The sequence below is a fragment of the Tigriopus californicus genome, chromosome 2, assembly GCF_007210705.1.
Source record: "Tigriopus californicus strain San Diego chromosome 2, Tcal_SD_v2.1, whole genome shotgun sequence".
Taxonomy (NCBI): Eukaryota; Metazoa; Arthropoda; class Copepoda; order Harpacticoida; family Harpacticidae; genus Tigriopus; species Tigriopus californicus.
Window position 1 is genome coordinate 8,842,654 of NC_081441.1, and position 20,642 is coordinate 8,863,295.

A 20,642-nucleotide genomic window follows, 5' to 3' on the forward strand; every position below is an offset into this window, starting at 1 on the left:
TGACATTATTTTCAAGTAATGAAGACTGATGATCGAAACGCTTTCACTTCTCAAAGAAAATCATAATAAAAATTCCCTTCAAATTTTAATTGAAATTTATTTGAATTTCATGNCATAACGTTTTTAGGTATGTAAGTTTTTTATGTGGGTTAGAATTTCATCAAGCAATAAAATCAAAGTTGTTCCCTATTAATTTTTTGAGATAGAAAAATGCCAAGCTGAGTTTGGAAATTTCTCTAGAAACTTGATCGGGCTTTTTGAACACCGTGTACAAGGTCTCTAAGATTAAGGGTTGTTTGGTTTTCATCTTTTTTCGAGGCGAGAGGAAAATCAGGGTTACATTTTGAGGCTAACTTAGGGGTTTCATTCATCCAAGTGGTGATGTCTTACGACGACATAAATGTAAATTGATAACCCTAGTCGTATTTAAGAAGATCAGGAAGTACAACTTTATCTCGCTTAAATCCGTTTCGTTACCGATACCATTACTTTTGCAGAAAAGTAACGCGTTACCAGTAACGTTCATTCTCAAGCCCTGTAATGGATAAATTCGTAATTTAGACCCAAATCCCAATACCTCTCTTTCTTTATTGGTAGGTGTTAAGGTCAGAAGGGTGAACAGAAGCTGGCCATCCAATTGGCCAATTGTTTTCGACAAGTAGTCTCAAAGTCCGTATCAGCATGGTGCTCAGTTTGTGCGTGTGATTGGTGTCTAAAAGTTTTTTTGGAGAAAGCTAAGGTAGGAGCGCTGAACCAGGGCCCTCATTCAGTCTAGGACACTTCGCTAACCAATACGCCACGTCTCCCTGAAACGTCAATGTGAGAATATCCTGAATCTAATATTTTTGCCTTGTTCACGTTGCCTGTTGCACCCGTTTTTCATAAGGTTAAAAGAACACGGGGGTTTTAACTCGCCACAAGAGAAATAAAAACATTGCAAAATGTGTCCCGCGGTTTTTTCGTGGTATTGATTGCAAATTTAAAGTCTTTCTGGGCCGAAGAGTCTAACAACTTCTCGTAGAATCAAATCTCTTTTTCTTGATCAAAATGCATTTCATGTTTTGCCCTAAGCGTTTTTGTTTGTCCAAGTAGTCCACTTTTTTCGCTATTTATTACATGATTTTATAATGATGTGAACCATTAGAAAGCGAAATTTTTCTTCATATCAACTCTCGGTTATATCAATTTGTAAGATATTTATACGGGTGTGTTTAAGTATTATATACATAAATCAATAAAAGAATCAAATGATTAAAATGATATGGTACCCGGCTAGAATATGATATCACCACAAAGACGATTAATTAGATATATGGCTTCAAGGTGAAAAGAAATCACTATAATCTGGCCAAGATGGCGCTTTTCTGATAGTACTATTGTCACGACATATAAGAGATAAGCTCTAACTTACAGAAATGGCGACTTAAGTAGTCCTTTTCATTGAGCGGAGGAAGTGCCCTCTGCATCGTCTAGGTGCGGACAAACAAAACGTAGAAACGAGCGAATATGCTCAAAGATGCTAGAATTTATCAAGATATTATTAAATGAACAAATTATTGCCCAAGTACTGTGACATAATGAAGAAGCCATCAAATCTTTTGGGAGACGCTTCAAATTCTCTATGGGTAAAACTCCTAACCATTATGACGTGTAAATCAGCATTTTACAAGAGGTTGTTTACTGAATGATTGACAACGCGTCAACACATTGGCAATCGTCGTTTCAAACCAAATATTACTTGGAAAAGTACGGTTGCGCAAGTTTTTGGTGACTGATCTTAAAAACATTACTTTTTCTGAACTTACCATTTGCTTTTTAGCACGATTTAATGGAAAACAATGATGATGAAAACCCGCTGGCATGGTGCAAATATACCATATATAGCTCTCTGTTTATCACTATTTGGATGCATAAAATGTATAAATGTATAATAACGGCGGCCTAACCCAAAACGTCCTTAAATTTGCTACTTAATAATTTGCATCTTCTCAATCAAATTCCGTTGGATTGAGTACCTGATTTAGTGCAATTTTCAAGCAGGGAAAATCCTTCTTTGGCTTGAGCATGATAAATCAAATTTCCAAAGCCTCCACCTTTTCACGACTCAAGGCATATGCTTCTAACAGGGAAGCTTTAATGCTTGACAATGTCTAATACTGTTATTCCATCATGACTTTTGCGAAATTGTTTCAAACCTTCAACCAATCAAACCTTCAACCCATCCAGGGTACCAATCATGACTCCTCAAACCATTATGATACAATATATTTTTAACAATTATGCCAAGATTAAATGCCAATGCTCGTTATTGAATATTTTTGACTCGAAGTCTTCTAATGTTGGCCGTTAGGACTGCTTGAAGTAAAAAATATAATTTCTTGGGAGAAGTTTGGTCTTGAGGGGGGAAAACCATAGATTATTGGCCATCTAAATCTTAGGAACGAGTAATGCCATTACAATATTTTTTCGAGTAACGGTCGTGTAGCGAATTACTATTTTTGACCAATGGAATTGTAACTGTAATTCGTTCCTTTTATCGAGCGAATGCCCTGCCAATAGTCCTATGAGTCAATGATAAATCTTTCGCAATAAAGGATAATAAGTTTAACCATTCCTTGATCACATTGAATGGCAGACTAGAAGTAAATAATACAGTAACCCCATTTAGAAGTATTCTATTTGTAAGTAGAGCTAATCAAAATAATTGGCTTTTAGGTGAGGTCTTAGCACCATTTTTCAGATTTATATAGATGCTTATTGATTTTTTTGCCATTTTTTGGACTTTTTTTTAGGCACGCTTTTGTCATTTTCATTATTGAGCACCTGTTGTGATCTCGCTGTTTTGAATTGTGGAACTGAATACCATTGTGGAAAGGAACGTAAACTTATATCATCAATTTTGGGCTGATATCATTAGGTTGTTTGCACGTATGTATTTACAAATAAATACACAGTATTAATCCTGTTTGTCAAGAACAACACATTATATTATTCCACAGAGCGCTTTGAAAAGGAGTTCCAAATTTTGATAACTTACAAGTCATAAATAGGGTTGTTGCACATTTTTTCCATCACTAAAATTTGCTCTCTTTTTCTATCACAGAAGGATTGGTTAAATTTCGTATAAATTGCTCTCTTCTTAACTTGATTCCAATTGTTCCACTTTCTTGGAACCAGACGTGGTGGTGGTTTCCTCCACCTCGCCTTTGATGTTTTCAGAGATGACTCTGGCTTTGATTTCAAGTGAAAGTTCTTTTGTTAATCCATTTGTGTTCTGAGCCGTTGTGGCATTTCGTGGAGAACTGTCGTTCCTTTCAGGAACAAAAGACGGAGGAACAAATGGTTCTTGCATCCTCACGATTTTCCCTTCGGTTGAGGTGATAATTGTAGACGGCGATTCCTCAACCATATCTTGGTCTTCCTCTTGGATCATGGAGAGTGTGCGCTCAGTACTGACAACATCAGCACTTTGAGCCGACGATATCTCAACACTCGAGTAAGGAACAATCCTTGGCGCATCCACGTGAATGGTATCTCGAATCAGAGCCTTCGGAGCCTCCAACGTATCAGAGACCGTCTCGGTTGGTTGTGGCTCCCACCAAAGTCGATCCTGCTTTGGGGATTGCTTAGGATGAATAGGAATATACCGGCTCGAAGCGGTATTAGGGATGAATTGAGTTTGGAATGAACTGGTCCGAGGTTGCATCGGAGGAGGAGGAGGAGGAGGAGGAGAAAAATGTCCCGTGATCCTCCGCGAATGGCGAGGTGGTCCAAATGTCCTGGGAACGAATTGCTGATGGGGAATGGCTCTGGCGAAGTTCCTCTCCAATCCAAGTCCCATGGGATCTTGCTTAAAAATGGGTGCGATCTTGTTCTCGCGAAACTGCCCGGGTCGTCCCGGCCATCCGTGGGGAGAGTTCAAACTTCTCTCCTTGTCCGTGATCCGTGAGAGAATGGTGGTGAATCGTTTGGGTAAATATTGCAAGCTTATGGGCCGGATGCGGTCCTTCACTGGAGAGTTGTTGACCTCCTCAGCTAGAGGACCCTTGTTAGCAATGGCCACCGAGGCGATGTTTGTCATCTGTTGAACATCTTTAACATCGATGGGTTTGTTTTTAAAACTGCTAGGTTTGTTTCTGGGACCAAATATAGGGATTGGCGTATTAGTAGGGATTGGAACCCAATCGAACGTCATCTTGGTCGGTTCCGGCTTGACTGGTGAGTTCACTGAGGGTGACGAGTATTGAAACGAGTCAATGCGTCTGTCTTTGCGATCTACATTTACTTTCAGGATCTCCATATCAGCTTGCTCTGGCTCTGGCTCTGACGAGATGATTGAATCATCCATCCTTGGCACGTGTTTGTTCTTGAACGAAGTGAAATACGGATGATCCTTGACCAGATCTTTTTCGTGAATAATATAAACGGGCTTGTCACCCTGAAAAGGCATGGCGTCCAGGTCTTCCAAGTCTTTCAAAGGGGTTGGGTTGTATACCTCTTCCTCGGGTGGAGCTTGGGTCGAAATCTTCAAAATCATTGGGTCCGGTGCTAACTCTTCGTCTTGATTGGACTGGTCATAGTAGTCATCCTCAATTATAGATTCGCCACTCTCTGGTTCATCCATTGTCTTGGTTACACCCAATGAGTGTATTCTCTGGCTGTCAAATGCATCTGGTCTAAGAGCGTCGTTCCCTTCGTTGACATTGAAGGTATTGAAACCACGCGGTTCTTCCTCGGGCTGATCAAACATGGCCATGTCGATCTCGCCGAGCTCAGGATCTTGAACCTTGCCCTGAGCGATATCACTCATGTTGTACGTCTTTAGATTCTCCAGGTTCAATGCTTCGCCGTTGGGGAGTTTGTGGAATACAATATAGTCAATCTTGGTGTTATTCTCTTGATTGTCGGTGTCTAAATCAATGGAATTATTGTTTGATCGGTTGAGTTCATCTTCCGTCCCGATCTTGACTATGGTCAGCTGATCGTCGGACATGAATTCCATTTTCATTTCGTCTGATTGACTTTGACTTGCTTGGCTATCAAATTCATTTGAAGTGTCAATGAGTTCTGTCACATCATGGTCGCTCTTGTCCATGGGCCTAGAATGGTATTGGGGACCAATCCGGGTTCCAGAGGGTATCGAATCCGGACTACTTATTCGGATTGGCGGTCTCCGATGAGTAATGATCGGTCTTTGGTGGCTGAATTGAGTCGATGGACGTCTGCGAGCGGGGAACTGACCCGTGGGATGGGATGGAGGGGTGGGAAATTTGGGTCCATAGCGAACTTCAATCCCATTGTCCAATTGTGGAGGCCGCTTTCCGTGGTAGGGCGGTGGTGGCGGTGGTATGCTTACTGGTCTTGGCGTACCAATTGTCCATGGCCCTGGAGCACTCCCGTAATAGGATGAGTGATGAGGAGCATATTGATGATGGACTGGCCATTTCACCAACGGATGCGGGATCTTGGGCAAATGGGGATGGCCTTGACCACTGACCTTTGGCAAAGCCCTCAGCGGCGGAAGGATCTTATCCGGCGGATTTCGGTATATCTTCACCGGTCGCGCCACGACCTCTTTACCGTTGTTGAAGGTGACGATTTGTGATGGAACGGACTTTGGAGCCACTTCGTCGTTGATTGTGATGGTTACCTCCGCGTCTGAGGTCGCAGCATTAGTAATGTACAGACCATCTTGACCTGAACTGGCCACAATCTTGTTTTCAGGAGGACCTTTCTTTGACACAGGAAGAATCTTGTGGTGTGGCAAATGATCGTAAGGCTTGTTGGGATACTGATGGGGAAGAATAGAAAAATGCTTTCATTCACTACTGGAATCGCCCCGGGCCATTGTATTGACTTCAAACTTACCCTTCTGTAAGGGACCAAGGGATATTCTGGAGCCACTTTCAGCGTGCTCGCGATGCAATCCCCATCCTTCAATTTCAATTTGACGGGTATGCCAGAAGGCAAATGCTGACCATTCTCCTTGCAAAAGCTGGTGCGGGTGCCAAGCTCGTCAGTGATGACCAACTTATCCAAGCTCCATTGAAACCTTCCTGAGTAGATCCATCCATCATAAGCTACATACAAGATGTGAACCTCAACTGGAATAATAGCTGGATGTCCAACCAAAAGTTTCTCAATCTGACTCCCTGACGTCAGCAAATCGTCGACATCCCTATAATAAGAATATCATTTTGTTACATGGAGTTCATCCAGGCTATTCCCGACTCTTTTCATACTCGGTGATGAGATGAGTCTCGTTCAATCCGTCTTTGTCCACGAACAACAATTGAAGCCTTCCGTAAGTGTACAAAGGTAATCTGGAGCCGGTGAACATGATATTGATCTTGTATTGATTTCCTGAAAGAGATATTTTCCCACTTCAAATGGAGCTGTCTTAGTGGAAAGTATTCCAAACCTCTCACCACAAAATGGCTCTTCATCTCTGGTGAGGAGATAAAGGCTTCCTCGACCTGGAGCCTGGTTTGAGTAATATCCTAAGTGTCCGCACTCTCCCAATTTAGAGTTACAACTGAAGCACGCCCCGCTCTCGAATTTTTCGTAACTTTCGCATGGAAACGCGTTGAATTTGCATTTGGGAGAGATTGAATTCGTGAACAGCTTGTAGGCACGCCGATGATTGCACAAGTAGCGATAGGTCTCGTTACTCTGGCTGTAGGCTGCAAAAGTACAAGCGGGATTTATGATTGATAGATGTTGCAACTTCTTTCCCACCTTAGTGAGGCGGAACAAATCAAGAAATACGACTTACAGTAGATGAAGTCGTAAAGTCCTCCAATGATCAGGTGCTGACAACCTCTCTGAGCTCGACCACCATTGGGATAGAAGTCCACATGTCCAATGGGCTCCCAGACCCCAAACCCCCCCACGATCAAGGATTCTCCATTGGAATGAATCACGTCCACATAATTGGCATCGGATTTGTCCAAACGGACCTTGAGGTCATAACCTTCAAAAAGGGGTCCAGCAGGGTCCAGACCTAAGATCCCACCAATTTTTATAGAAGATCCGCTCAAGTCAGTAAACTGAGATTCATACCCGTGATTCGGCTCAGATTGGAGAGTTCGGAGCCCGCGAATCCGGCCACGTGTGCGCCCAAACTGAAACCAATGATATGGGTTCGTTCGTTCATTGAGGATGCCAACTTGTCGTTAATGGTCTTCATCAGGATGGCCACTTGTTTCCCCACCAATCGTGTATTGACCGCAGCCCGGACATAATTCGGATCTGCCGCTCCCAGACTCCAATCCACACATATCACGTTACAATCCTCCTGTAATAAAAAGCAATGATCAAATAGTGATACTGGTGTGGGTCACAAAAGCAAACAGCCCGGAAACCAATGGGAATTTGGCAAGCAATGATGCTGTGGACGAGAGAAAACAATTTTAAGCTTGTCCTTGGTGCCGCAATAAGTGTACAACATTGATTTCGTCGGATCGCCGAACAAGGAAATAAAGGGAAAATTTGCTTGTAACAAAAACGCACATCCACACACATTATGTGGTTTGCATGGCCAAGAGAGGAGTTTCAGAATCGCGTTCCCGAAGGTCTGGTTTGTTAGTCCAGCTGACTTGAACCCTCATCATCGGAAACCAGCTTAGTGCGGTGAGTAACCTTCGTTGATTCTTGGCCACTCTTGAACTTCCAAATTTCTTGTTCTATGTACTGGTAGCAAACTGGACAAGGTACGGGGTGGCCTTGGTCAGCCATCACAAAAAGCCAGAAATCATCGAAAGAGGACATCACGATGTTTGTTTGACCTCCAAATTTGAACATTGCCCAACCCAAAGACCGAGGTGATTGCCACTTCATTGTATTTGCTTAGATGAAATTGCACTTATTATCGAGTGATGAGCACTTCACGACGACGGACCAGGCAGGCTTGAACATTGAAGAGCACAATGGTTTCCCATGGCACTGCACAATACACATGCTCAATTATCCAATCAACAATTTTCTCGCTCGAGGGTGGAAAACTGTTTGAACTCGGTGTTGATTTCGAAATGCGACTGACATTTTAATGTGGTAATATGAGGAAAACGGACGGTAAAGATAAAGAGCAAACATCGACGATTGGCCAGGACAAGCTATTCATTACTAGTATTTATCAAGTATACTCGACAATATTGCTTCTTTGTCCATTCACTTTTATTGCAGACGAGGTCGAGAATTAATCACTTTTGTGGTCCATGGTTAAGAGTTCGGTGCATAGGTTTTTTTAATCGATATGAAGAAGTAAGCCCACTGAAAACCGCATTGTTATGAGTTATGAGCTCAACATATCATAACATTCTTGCTATAAATCAAATACCGAAAGTGGAATTCCGTATATTGCCTCTTCCATCAAAGCAATACAAAAATTGGTTCGTCCTTCTTTTTCGAAACAAACTTACAGTAAATCACATTTCCACTTTAAACCTGACGATCATGAGAACTATGTTGAAGTTGATTAAGATCTGAAAGTCTGTCACTTCAACACTAAATCCACCTCAAAAATGTCTTTCTCCGGTAATAAAAGGGAAAAGATATGCTTTCAAGATTTTATGCGAATCTTTCCCTGACATTCTTCTTCTTACATGTACCTTTTGAAAATCGAGTCCATGTTTTAGGGCGTAGTTTTTCGGTCAATGTGAAGGCCTCATGCTCAAGGACCTCACTAACACATCGCTGTTATCTTGAATCCCTATTCAGAATAACAAGGACCAACGAAACGTTTCTTTAATGAGGGTTCCCGCTTTTAGGGGTTGTACTTTGGAAATAGTCACGAACTTGCATATCTGAATTTCTTTGCTTAAAGCTCTTCTCGCCATAAAAATATGGACCTGTAATTTTTCCTATTCATACATTCCGTCAGAAGGGAAAAATACAAATTACAGTTTCTACAAGAACGCCAATTTTTGCGCCGAAGACAATTATAAATCTATGAATTGAGCAAAGCAGCAAGTTTATCCATGACCATGAAATTCGTCCATATCGACATGTATAGCTCTGAACTTGAAATTGTTTCTATTTAGTTTGGATCCTTCAATTCTAGAAACCATCAATTATACTGGATAGCGTTCCTTGGATTGGTTTCAAATCATGCCACAAAAACTTTTGAATTTCGATACTCAAGATGCCATTCCCAAAAACTGGGACGGTTGCACAATTCAGTTTCTTATCCAAAGTGATTAGAAGTGCAATCGAATGACGTGATTAAAGTTGATAAGTGGAAATGGACCCTGCCTATTAACTGATCGATGAAAAATTGAATTGGAGCTTTTGTCGAAAGTACTTTACCACATCAGTTTAGAGAGCGGCTTTTAACAAAACAAAGAAAGGCGCATTGCACATAGAAATGGATTTTTTAGTAAAACTAACTCCACATCAAAGCCAAAACCCAAATTTGTACTTGATGTTTTTTTTAGTGATAAAAAATCATACTGTTGCCAGTTTAGCACAGCGTATTATGCTTTATTTGCTGATTGAACTAATGCACCCTAAACTTATGTTGGCGGATAGCTCTGAGAGTGTCAGTCCTCGTCCACGGATGACAAGTTTTCCACATTAATAATCCGGTGCAGGGATCTCTGACCTCCAAAGTGCTTCTCGATCCTAATCTCTTTATTGCGCATCACAATCATGTTTGAAAAGCGAGAGCCGATTGATAAAGTATATCAATGCCGGTCATTTCACAAGGTTCCTTAGAGACCCAACGATGTGAAAGTTTCGGATTAGTCGGTGAACAAAGCCGCCCATTGGACACTCGCTCGTAGGCATGCATGCTACACATACTACACATCATATGTGCGAAGTGAAGTGAGATTCACTTGCCAAACAAGCCCATGAATTCACAAGGAAGACATTCACGGAATGAAGTTGAAATGTGAGTCAGTTGGGTTTTCAAGGTAAAAGCGAGATGCAGCTCCAGCAGTTACGCATTTATGGCACATCATACTTGGTACGTACGTACATATATTCCAATCTCTACCCATCTCATACCCACTACGTACGCGTTTCTCAGCGGCAGTTGGCCTGTTTCTTAATGGATGGGCCCGAAATGAAAGCGGGCCCTGAGATGAATTAGCACTGGAGGGAGGATTTCTATTTCTAGATCAGTGTTGGTATCGAAATGACAAGGCCCAGGGTGATAAATAAATTCAGCTGGGAGCAAGGTCAAGGCATTTGTAATCAAACCACATCCATCCAACGGACAACTTTGAACATGGTTGACCATCAAATTTACAGTACAGGGTTTGGCTGGAAAATCAGGATGACCACGCACCTGGAGCAGCTAATGCATGGTACTGTATTGTATTGTACACATGTCTACATGGACGTAGACTGATACGATTACGAGTAGTGCCACCGAATCGAGATAAAGATCGAATTAGACAAGGGGGATGATTTTACTGTACGCAGTCTGGATAAAAAGTCGCTTTGGTGGAGGTCTCTGTATTTGCACCATGCCAAATTTTGAATTGCGGTGCCGTTGAAATGAGGATAGTCAAGAACTCGGTAACCAGAAATCGGAAAGTTCTTCCGTTCTGAAGTTCGATGACGGAAACCGGAAAGCAACCATAACGTCATTCAACGACGTCGTCGTTGGTGGTTGGTGTTGTAGGAAACTGAACAATGAAACATATTTTTGGTGCCAGGACAAGCGAGCAAAGAGAATCTGCATCCAAGGTTATTTCCTGTGTCCTTGTCTCTAATTGAAGCCCGAGCCAAGGAGCGAGGCAAGACGGAATTTTGCGCAGTTCTTCTCCGTATTATTGTCTATATACTGTACATGGACATGGACATGGCGTGAAATGTGTATGTAGCCTGTTGTTCTATGAGATTCGAGAAGAACGCCTTGGTCAAAAAAAAACCAGTCGATGGTGCATTGGAATTACTCACCACTGCCAAGAAGGACAGCCTCATTTCGCGTGGCCAGACGCGATTGCAACCGGAGCCGAAACCGTGAATGATGATCTTGAGAGGATTGGAGGCGTTGAAATTGGACTCTTGAACGGACGTGGCATTGTTGTAGGTGAGGATTTGGCTGATCTCCTTGTTTTTGGACGTATAGAGGAAGAACGTGGTCTGAATCTCTTCCGGCGGCGACGGCAACATGTCCAGGTAATCGAAAGGACCTTCATCACGAAAACATCCCAAATCGCCATAGCAGACCACCTCCTCATCCCGTTTGTAACGCAATCTGGAAAAGTCAATCCAGATGGAATGCCATCCTGTCGAACTGTTCTCGAGATTTCAGTTCGTAGACATCTAACTCATATCCGTCCGCATCCGTGACGCTGATGGGGATACAATTATACCCTTTCCTCTTTCGTGTCCATGCACTTTTGGTGCTACAGAATAAGGCAGCTCTTATGCTCTAGGGAAAAAAGCTCCAGGGGATTGCTTGGAATTGAAAGTGAAATTTGGCTCAATACGGGGGATTTCCTACTTCCTACGTCAGGTTTCTAGGCAGCCCAAACCAAGCACGAAAAAGACATGCAAGATTGCTAAATCGAATTCTAGTCACATGCCACGAATGGGAAGAAATATTGAACACAAAATGTTGCCGTAAGCACTAATCAAACATGAGATTTAGCTCACAACAGCTCAAATGCATTCTGATTCAATGTTGAGCAAAATATACTTTGGGAGGTCTTCTTCATAACAACTAAAGAGAACCTATTGTAATGGGTTGAGCGTCAACCATTTTTTGTGTGGCGCCTGCTGTGAATGGAGCAGCAAAATGAAATAAAGTAAATAAATACACGAGCTAAACCAAAAGAAAGCCCTAATTTGTTGCTGACAATTAACTTTCACAGCTTACTGGAGTTTTTTTTTTTAATCGTATTATGAAAAGAGGGACTTTGGGGAGGAAGTGGTGGCCAAACTTGCTTAACTCATTTCAGCCACTTTCCATTTCGATGCCGCGAATCGGTTTTGTATGGATTTCTAGTTTGCATAGTCTACCTGGCGTTTCAAATGGAAGGGGAACAGGAAACTCTGATTCATTTCGACTTGCAAATTATTGATGAGTCTCAAAAAGATGCATCAATAACCAATCCCTGGCTACAATAGACGTGCATTGGCAATATGCTCGTTTGAATCTGATCATAGCATGTCGAGTCTTGAAATCAAAATGCTCGAGTCATGTGTTAATATGATGTTCTTTGTGGCAAGATTATCGAGCTGACAAGCGTGTGTATTATTGAGTTTTCAAGCTTTTCAAGCCGGTTGATTGTTCGATCCTAAGCCATTCATCTTTTCACTCAAGAGATAGGGAGAGACCATTAGTTGAGGCGTTCCATTTCCGTTTCTTTTGACCAACCCCGTATGCATTAGTAGTACATGATTCCAATTTCAAACCAACGCCGCTGAACACTTACTTGGAGGAAAAACGTTTGTAGGTGTCTTGCCGGAGTTTGTGGATCTGCCACTCTTTCACGCTGTTGATCATATCAGTGAAGAGCTTGGCATCGTTTTCCTCGTCCACGGGTTCATTTGGGTCCAGAAAGACGCCCGTGAGAGTGGATGCGTTCGGACTTGCATTGGTGGGAGCACTTCCAATGGAATTGCCGGATAAGTTGACATTTAAGGGGGATACTTCGAGGAGGTCCCCTGAATTGCTGAACTGGGCGTGCGTGCCGTGCAATGGAACATGGAGGGAGTGGGGCGTCAAGCCTTCTTCCGCTGTCTCTCTGGATGAATTCTGTAAGCTGGCTTCTGTCAGATTGAATGATGAGATGATGACCACGACCAAACCTGAAAGAAAAGCCCGAAATCCCTATGAATCCAAGGGTCAAGCCAAAGTCATTGTTGCAAAATAGAAAGTTCAAGCCAACGTTCTCGCTCCTGGCCCAAGCAGCAGCAATCAGCAGCAGCAGCAGCAGTCAGTAGTCAGGTGGCCACCTTGCACATTAGATAGGCCTCATCGTACTTGACGATTGTCTTACATCCCACAGCTGGCCCAATGAAGCCGAGGAAGCCGATCGTGTTTCCGTTCACCCACAGGCAAATTTCGCAATGAATTGGCCAAGATTGGCGAATCCATTGGATAAGGAAATGCATTCCTCTGGCCATACTCCCAAAACTGGGCCTAATCATGGAGTCGGGTCAAAAAGAAACTTGTTGCTTTGTGAGGGTTTGAGAAGGAGGGGGGGAGGGGATGCGAGTTTCTTTTCCCTTTTTTAACTCAAGAGAGCAGGTGGTGCTTAAGTTTTCACCATGAGTTGGCATGATCGTGGAATTACTGGTATTTTTTAATCAAATGACAGAGTCCTCAGCTCAATTTCACTCGTCCAATCTTGCATCAACACCCGGTGTCAAACCAGTTTCCCCTCTCTGTGAAAAATAAGATTGCGCAAAAAGGGGCGTTCAACAGGTGGAAAAATGGAGAGAGATGGGCGACAAGACTAATTCAAGGTTGTCTACGGGTTCCAGTTTCCATACACTCTGTTATTTTCTTCCTCAAAACCCGTTTCAGGGTCTCCATCCCAAGATTCCAATCTGATTAGAGAGATTTCCGAAAAACGCTCGATTCTCGAACTCGTCCACCTCGAAGATCTTAATCAGATTCCATATACCAATTACTCACCAACGAACAAAATGGAGCTTTTAAAGCGGTATATGTCATGGTAGGACCGATCAATAATTGTCAAATATGTGTAAAGAACTTTTTTTTCAACAAAAGCCTAATGTTTTGGACCAACAACGCTTTGCATTACAAAGAGCTTTATCGAGTCCAGCTCAATGTGAGATGTCCAAATCGTATGAAGGCAAGGAAGCTCGCGGAACGAAAGTGAAAGTTGATTCTCTTCGAATTGCACACATGATTATGAATGACATTTTCAAGGGCTGGCTATCCAACCCCAAAAGTCTCATGAGCAGCTTTCAGGTTCGAAATCGAAATCGAAATCAAGGAGGACCAAGTCATCATCTGGAGCCTCATTAAGAAGAGCCTCTCGATGACCCAAAAAACTAGTGTTCGTTCAAGTCTTGTTTACAGGTTCACCTTGATGCCCGGAATCAAGTAATCAAAACACGGCGAGCCCTAAGCCTTTCAGCGACTTGACATTGAAATTGGATGATTCTACTAGTCAACTTTCCCTTGAACCTTGGACTTTGAATGCTGAATGGCTGACCAATAATTCCGACTTAGGCCGACAGTGTGAGGAAATTCTCATTACTCGCTATTTTCTCCGAAACAATCTCGTTCATTCGGAATGACGTCCAAACCCCCCCGGGGGCAGTTTTTTCAATTATGAATGCAGTTTGAACGCGAAAAAAACTTCCGAATTGCACTGGCATTCAGAACAAATGGCAAATTGCCGCTATGCTATGGTAGATATGATTTCATTTGAAGACCAAGCCATTCCTTGGGGTCAAAAACCCTTGCAACGAAGTTGGCAATCATTTGTCATTTGAGTGAATGTTACCTGGGTTATTGCATTTTCAGTGTTTGGATGTGTCATAAAGGTCGTATAACGAGGAGCCTTCCACATTTTCCCAATGTAACTGGAAATCCAAGGACTTTCAAAATCGTCTGGTATAAACTGAGGACAAGTGCGAACGTGCTCCTTTGGTCCTCAAGCAATTCGCCAAAGGTGGATGTCGTCAAGCAAAGAGTCAAAATCTACATGGTTGACTACTCTTGTTTACTGCTTGTTGACTACCAAACATCGAAACGAGGAGTTGGTCAAGCCAAAGAGGTCATATTTGAGGGTGTTAAAAACTGAGCAATAGTGAATGGAAAATTGTAGCTTTCAAATTGGGAAGGTGGAGGGCAAATTATGAAGCCTCGCACTCACAATCATTCACCTTTGCATAACTAATGTTTTACTCTCACGTGCCGATCGCCAAGGTTTTTCAACAACCTCTGTACGCAGTGCAAGCCAAATTATAATCACTAGTCAGGAAAATCCATAAGGAAATTTTGCCAACACCTGCTGCCTCGTGGTTACCATACAATAAGCAGTTTTTGCTCCCGTGTTGTTGCATTTGGGAATGCATCTCATTGATGTTCTGCATGGCATGTATGACCTTTAGCTCCAATACAGTGGAAAGACATAATATCATCATCACTCTTGTTGATGTTGTGTTGTTACCTCTTAATGAATAGCACGGCCAAGTGGCAACAATTTTGACTGCAATAGACGGTAATTATCGGCTCCTAACATTGGCCTTGCCGTGACACTTGCACATATACTATATGATGATCATGATGATGAAGAGGTCCTTCAAGCAGTTATTTGCCTTGATCAAGGGGACAAAAACAATCAATCTCAGTGTTTTGGCCTCAAAGGGCAAAACCTAACCAAAATGTATCATAAACAAAGTATGGACCAAACTTTGCTGCAGTCCATGATGATTGTTGTTGTGATCAGGATAGAAAATGGGTTGGGTGGATGAGGGCCCCAAGAAATTCGAAATTCAAGATTCCTCCGAGTCATTTCTTATTCAAAGCCTGCTTAAGGGAGCTATAAGCGAGCTATAAGCGAGCTAAAAGCGAGCCTAAAAGAATACGACCAAGACAGACACGTTTCGTGCTAAGATTGAACGAGGAAAATGACCAGAGGGGACGTAGTAGAAACTATGCTTCATTTTGGCTTTTCCACGACCATCCATCCAAGGAAAAAGGAAATCCGTCCATGACAAGTAATGCTCTTTGAATTGACCAAGCGGACAAAGAGAATCGCAACTACTGTATGCACATGAGTAATTGTTATGGCAGGCTCCTTACCACACAAGAGGGGCCTCACGGGTCGTATACGAGAGGTGATCTTCTTGGAAAGGGGCCTCTTGTCATGTTGGCCATGGCACTGGACAGTTTTTTGAACTTGATTGTACTCGTCCCAACGAATGGGTGGCTCACATTGCTCCAAAGACTTGGACGACGACTGTGAACGATCAATCCAACGTGTCGTCACTTGAGGATTGTGGCATTCAATGGTCATTATGTCGTTGTAGATACATTTAAACTCATTGGTGGTGGGTGATCTCAACGCTGCCAAGCCAAGCTGCTTCTCCAGAAGTGCGTCGCTCTCAGAGTTCAAAGGGGAGACAGAAAGGGAGTTCGTTGTGCGGGTTTCTCTTCTTCTTCCTCGTCTTCGTGTTGTTGGTCTGTTTTCACTTTTGTTATTCCTCACTTGCTTCAAAGCTTCAAAGCGAGCTAAACGGTATGTTAAGGTAGACAGTAGAGCCCGGCTTCATGAACATCTTGTTGACATTAAGAGTGAGTGAGCGCTCAAGTTTCGATTTCACTTTGCCAACCTACCCTTTGACACTCTCTGGGTTTTGCTTCCCTCACTCTGACATCGGATGGATGTTGATGTTGATGAGTGATTGAGGCGTTTCACGGAGTAGCTCGTTGATCTTTGAAGTCCAATCGACGGCTGATGACAGGGTCCGTCCTCTAAGGATTTGATTCCATTAGGAGAGGGGAGCCATCAAAACAAACAACGGACCAAGGACACAGCGACGAACCATTGACGATGGATTGACCAACAATTCTGCACCTGGACAACCAACGACACGCCAAGGTAGAGAGGGAAAGACACGATACGATATCACTGAACGAACTTGCACGGGTTGACGAGGAGCTACCACCGTGATCCTAATGATGACCAAGACACGGATAATCGACACTGTTGTGCAGGGACCTGCTCCAGGACACTCTCCAACGATCCTGGATGACGACAGTAATAACGACGACAATCCTTCACCACCTCACGATCAGTTATGTGTAGTCAATTACTGTGAAGCTCTTGAGCACCTCAAGTCCAACGAACTTGGTCTCGATGTTTCTCCTCTTTCGGATCAGAAGAAAAGGGAGACGACAAGGAAAAGGACGAGCTGAGATCTCACTTGGTTGAACATGCTTTTTTGACTGCTGAACATTTTCCCTCCCGTAATGGAGTGAGTGCATGCAATTAGTCAGTCGGAGGAGTAGCTCTGTCTCTCATATTTTTTCCCCGCTGGAAACGATTCCCACTCGGCCTACAACCACTGCAGGGTGGAGGAGGAGGTGGTGATGGTGGTGGTGGAGATGGTCGTCGTCGTGCTAGTCGGACACATTCTCGTGTGGTACTTGCACTCTACCACGAGTTGTGGATTGATCATACCGAGGATTTAACTGAACTGTAGCGCTTCGCTACCGGGGTTCTACCACTAGAATCCAAGTGGAGACTAGTAGTACGTACTATGGCCGCCAGGGCATCATCATTCCCTCACGCGGAGGGATCGCCCTGGGCCGATGTACGGAATGAGACATTTTCCCCGGCCAAAGGAGTTCCCCCACCAGACAAGTTCGATCTCCTCCAACTCGAAGATCAACACTGTCGTCGCCGTTGATTCGAATTTTGAACCACCGCCGAACGGGACGTATTTTTTAGCTGTTTAGCCCACAGACCTGACAATTGTAAGGTGAGGTGAGGGCTGCTAAATGAGATGGAAGCGATTATTCTACGAGGAGATCCCATCGCCCTTTTCTTTTGAATGTCTACACATACACTCGCCACATATACAGGGTGTAACTAAAGACGGGACACTCCGGAATCTGGACCTACAAGATAAAACAAAACCAGAAATTGTGTCCCAAGAAATATACTCCTAGGGTGAGTTTGTAATCAAGATGTTGGGACATTGAAGCAGGAGAAGAAGATGACGTCATGACCGCTTTTTGGATGTCGCTTGAACTTTTGGGGCTTTATAGAGCTTTGCTTAGGGATTAGATTACTGTTTCAAGTCATCTATCCTTCAAAGGAAGTGTTGATCTAACATTGCAATTTTATGAGGTACCACATTTTTACTCATCAACATGTATAAAAAATGTTCTAAAGCCTGAAAAAGCTGTTTTGAACTCATTTGTATTAATTGCAAGTTCCCTTTTTACAAATATTTTTTCGTAGAAAACTTTTTTGACTACTTTTATGAATTGCATTTTAGTTTGTTGTTATCTTCATTGTACTGAAAAGTAGGCCAGTGACCTCCCAAAAAATGGTGATGACTCATCCGTCAGCTGTTACTTAAAGAACCCAAATATTTCTACGATCCAATAAAACGATTCTAAGATATCGCGTACCTCCATGCGTGGCCAGCGCTTGGTATTAGTCACAGCCTTGAGAGACCCTCATGGCTAGAATCCCAAGCCCAGTTATGAGAATAGTTCGTCAGCAAGATAAAATCCAATATTTTATATTTAATATATAATAATTGCTTGAGAGAAAACTAACTCCACTTCTTATGACACAATTAAGTTTTTTTACCCTGTAGAGCCATGCTCTTTAGAGTCCAAACTTTGATATCCCCCTGTATGTGTGAGTTTTTATATCCACATGAGGCTTTGTTCTGAGCGAAAACATTGTAAATGTACAGTTGGTTTGGAGACTCCTGTGAGGATGAAACGCTTGTCACTCATCAAGGGGAGTGTGTGGTACATGTCTTTTTCCAGCATGACAATTCAACCACCTGGATCCCAGGATTTAGAATGACTCACAGCTTAGCTTTGAATGATGGCAACAAAACCCTCCAAAGTTTTCGAGTGTGATTCAACCAGGAAACTGTGCTTCTGCGCTTCTCTCTCTAAACTAGAGCAAAAGGAGACAAATGGTCAATTAGACCAAAAATAGGGCAGGAAATGCCTGGTCACCCGACAAGATGGTTGTCAATTACATTTCAATGACATACTTATTGGATCGCTTTTGAAGGGGAAGAGGGAGGGCGAGACTCAAAACTCATTATCAAGGCTTGGTAGGAAATGAAATGCGTGGAACTTTCCCACCTGGAAAGGGTACCTAACGAGCAGCCCAACAACTTGTTCCCACCAGCCGAGAAGAAGGCATTAAGGATGAGATAGTTAAGGATGAGATAGAATGACATTGATGTTTGCCAAATCGAGTTTGATAACAAGCTTTGCAGTGGATCTGGATGATGAGAAATCGCATGTGAAAGTTGTTACTAGGAAATTTCTTTCTTCCACATTCTCGTCCTGGAGTACTCGTAGCCGTTCACATTGTGCACTTTGCTGGGACACGGGATATGATTCACTGATATGATGATAAACGTGTAATAAAGTTTGCTGAGGAGACGACGCCCTTCAGGGGAACTACTGGAAACGTACCGTCCTTCTCAGTGGCAGTTTGTCAGTTTGTAGAGGTTGTAGAGATTGTGGCAAACTTGATCGGAAACGTTTCTTTTTTCAGCACCACTCGATGCTTCGAAAACCAGAGCTATTTTGACCTTGGTATGAAATCGATATACCAGGTCAAAGAACTGGAGAAGAGCATTGGATTGGATCCCAGGGAGGATGAATTAAAGCTGGGTGTCTGATAAGATGACCAAGAATTTGGGGTATGTTGAAAAGGGAAAGAAAACCAGTTCAAGGCAAGTTCAATTCAAGGATAACCAATTGGATGTCCTCATCAGTGCCTGTTTTCGGCGTAGTAACAAATTCTGTGGAGATTCTTGAGCACAACAAAAATGGTGCCAATCGGAGATCTCCCTGAGAACAACTCTTTGAAGGCTTTGGAAGTCTCAATTGCCGATCCTTTGTGGTTTTCGACGTTTTTGAGGAACTCTCGGCAATGAAGGGAACCTCCCACAAATTATATCTACCCTCTTTAAGCAGAATCCGGGATAGTGTTACCAATATGAACAAATTCTGTATGCATGGAGACAATGGTTTGATTGGTGGTTTTTGTTGATTCGTACCCAAAATAACATGTTCTTTTTTGTTTTCTTGTACAGTCTACTCGATTAGCTTCGGGATTTTTCGGCTAGATTATACAAGAACTCTAAAGAGAGGAAACGACACGGCTTTCCCCTGACTGCCAAGTTAGGCCATTGCCGTGAATCAAGACATTAACTCTAGTATCAATAAAATAAGATTATCCATACTACATAGTACATTTAAGTGCTTTTAATTAAATGATGATTTCCTTGACATACAACTCCGTCCATATACTAAATATTTCTGCATTAATTTTGAAAGTCAGAAGAATCAATGAAATACTTATGAACATCAAATTAATCAAAAACAACCAAATTGTCTTTCAAATCAGTGATGTGTTGCGTAAAACTGGCTCAAAAACACGCATAGATAGAAAATCAACAAGAATCATTGCACTAATTGATGAGGAAGTTACACTGACAAAAAAAAGAAATGTGTGGAAAGTGCATGCACATAAATGTTAACATCTTAGAATATTTTGAATGGACAATTGATATTTTTTTCTTCATCCACACATTTGACAAAAAAACATCAAGCATTGGTGAAAAATGAATGACTTAACTTTTAGTAGAGTATAAATTTCTATTTATTAGGAAGCTTGCATAAAAGGCAGGCACTATTCAAGGGGCATAGAGTAATACCAAAGTACAGCACACTATATCTCAATTTGAACTTTGGACTCCAATAAATTGCTTTTTTTTGAAAAGCCTCCAAAATATCCAAAATAGTCAAATAAACCAGGTGTTGTATCCCTTAAGACATGTAACTCCATGATTATGTAACATCCTAATGAGGTTAAAGAACAATATATAGCTCAGAGCTACAGTATGTCCATTTTTGGATTGAGGGCCATTCCCAGAGTGAGAACCATAGTTTCACAACAAGTTCACCAAACTACTTGAAATTTGGT

General features: G+C 42.4%; 1 protein-coding gene across 1 annotated transcript; it reads right to left on the reverse strand.

Annotated features, from left to right (window-relative positions):
- Window positions 1-2,960: 2,960 nt before the first annotated feature.
- Window positions 2,961-15,959, reverse strand: LOC131892683 (uncharacterized). The gene is made up of 9 exons (XM_059242508.1): window positions 15,746-15,959; window positions 12,393-12,768; window positions 10,909-11,209; window positions 7,063-7,297; window positions 6,776-7,003; window positions 6,429-6,683; window positions 6,243-6,363; window positions 5,869-6,178; window positions 2,961-5,791 (listed from the first exon to the last, which is right to left on the reverse strand). The coding sequence occupies exons 1-9, from the start codon at window positions 15,957-15,959 to the stop codon at window positions 3,140-3,142; spliced, it is 4,692 nt and encodes a 1,563-aa protein (XP_059098491.1). The 3' UTR covers window positions 2,961-3,139.
- Window positions 15,960-20,642: the final 4,683 nt, after the last annotated feature.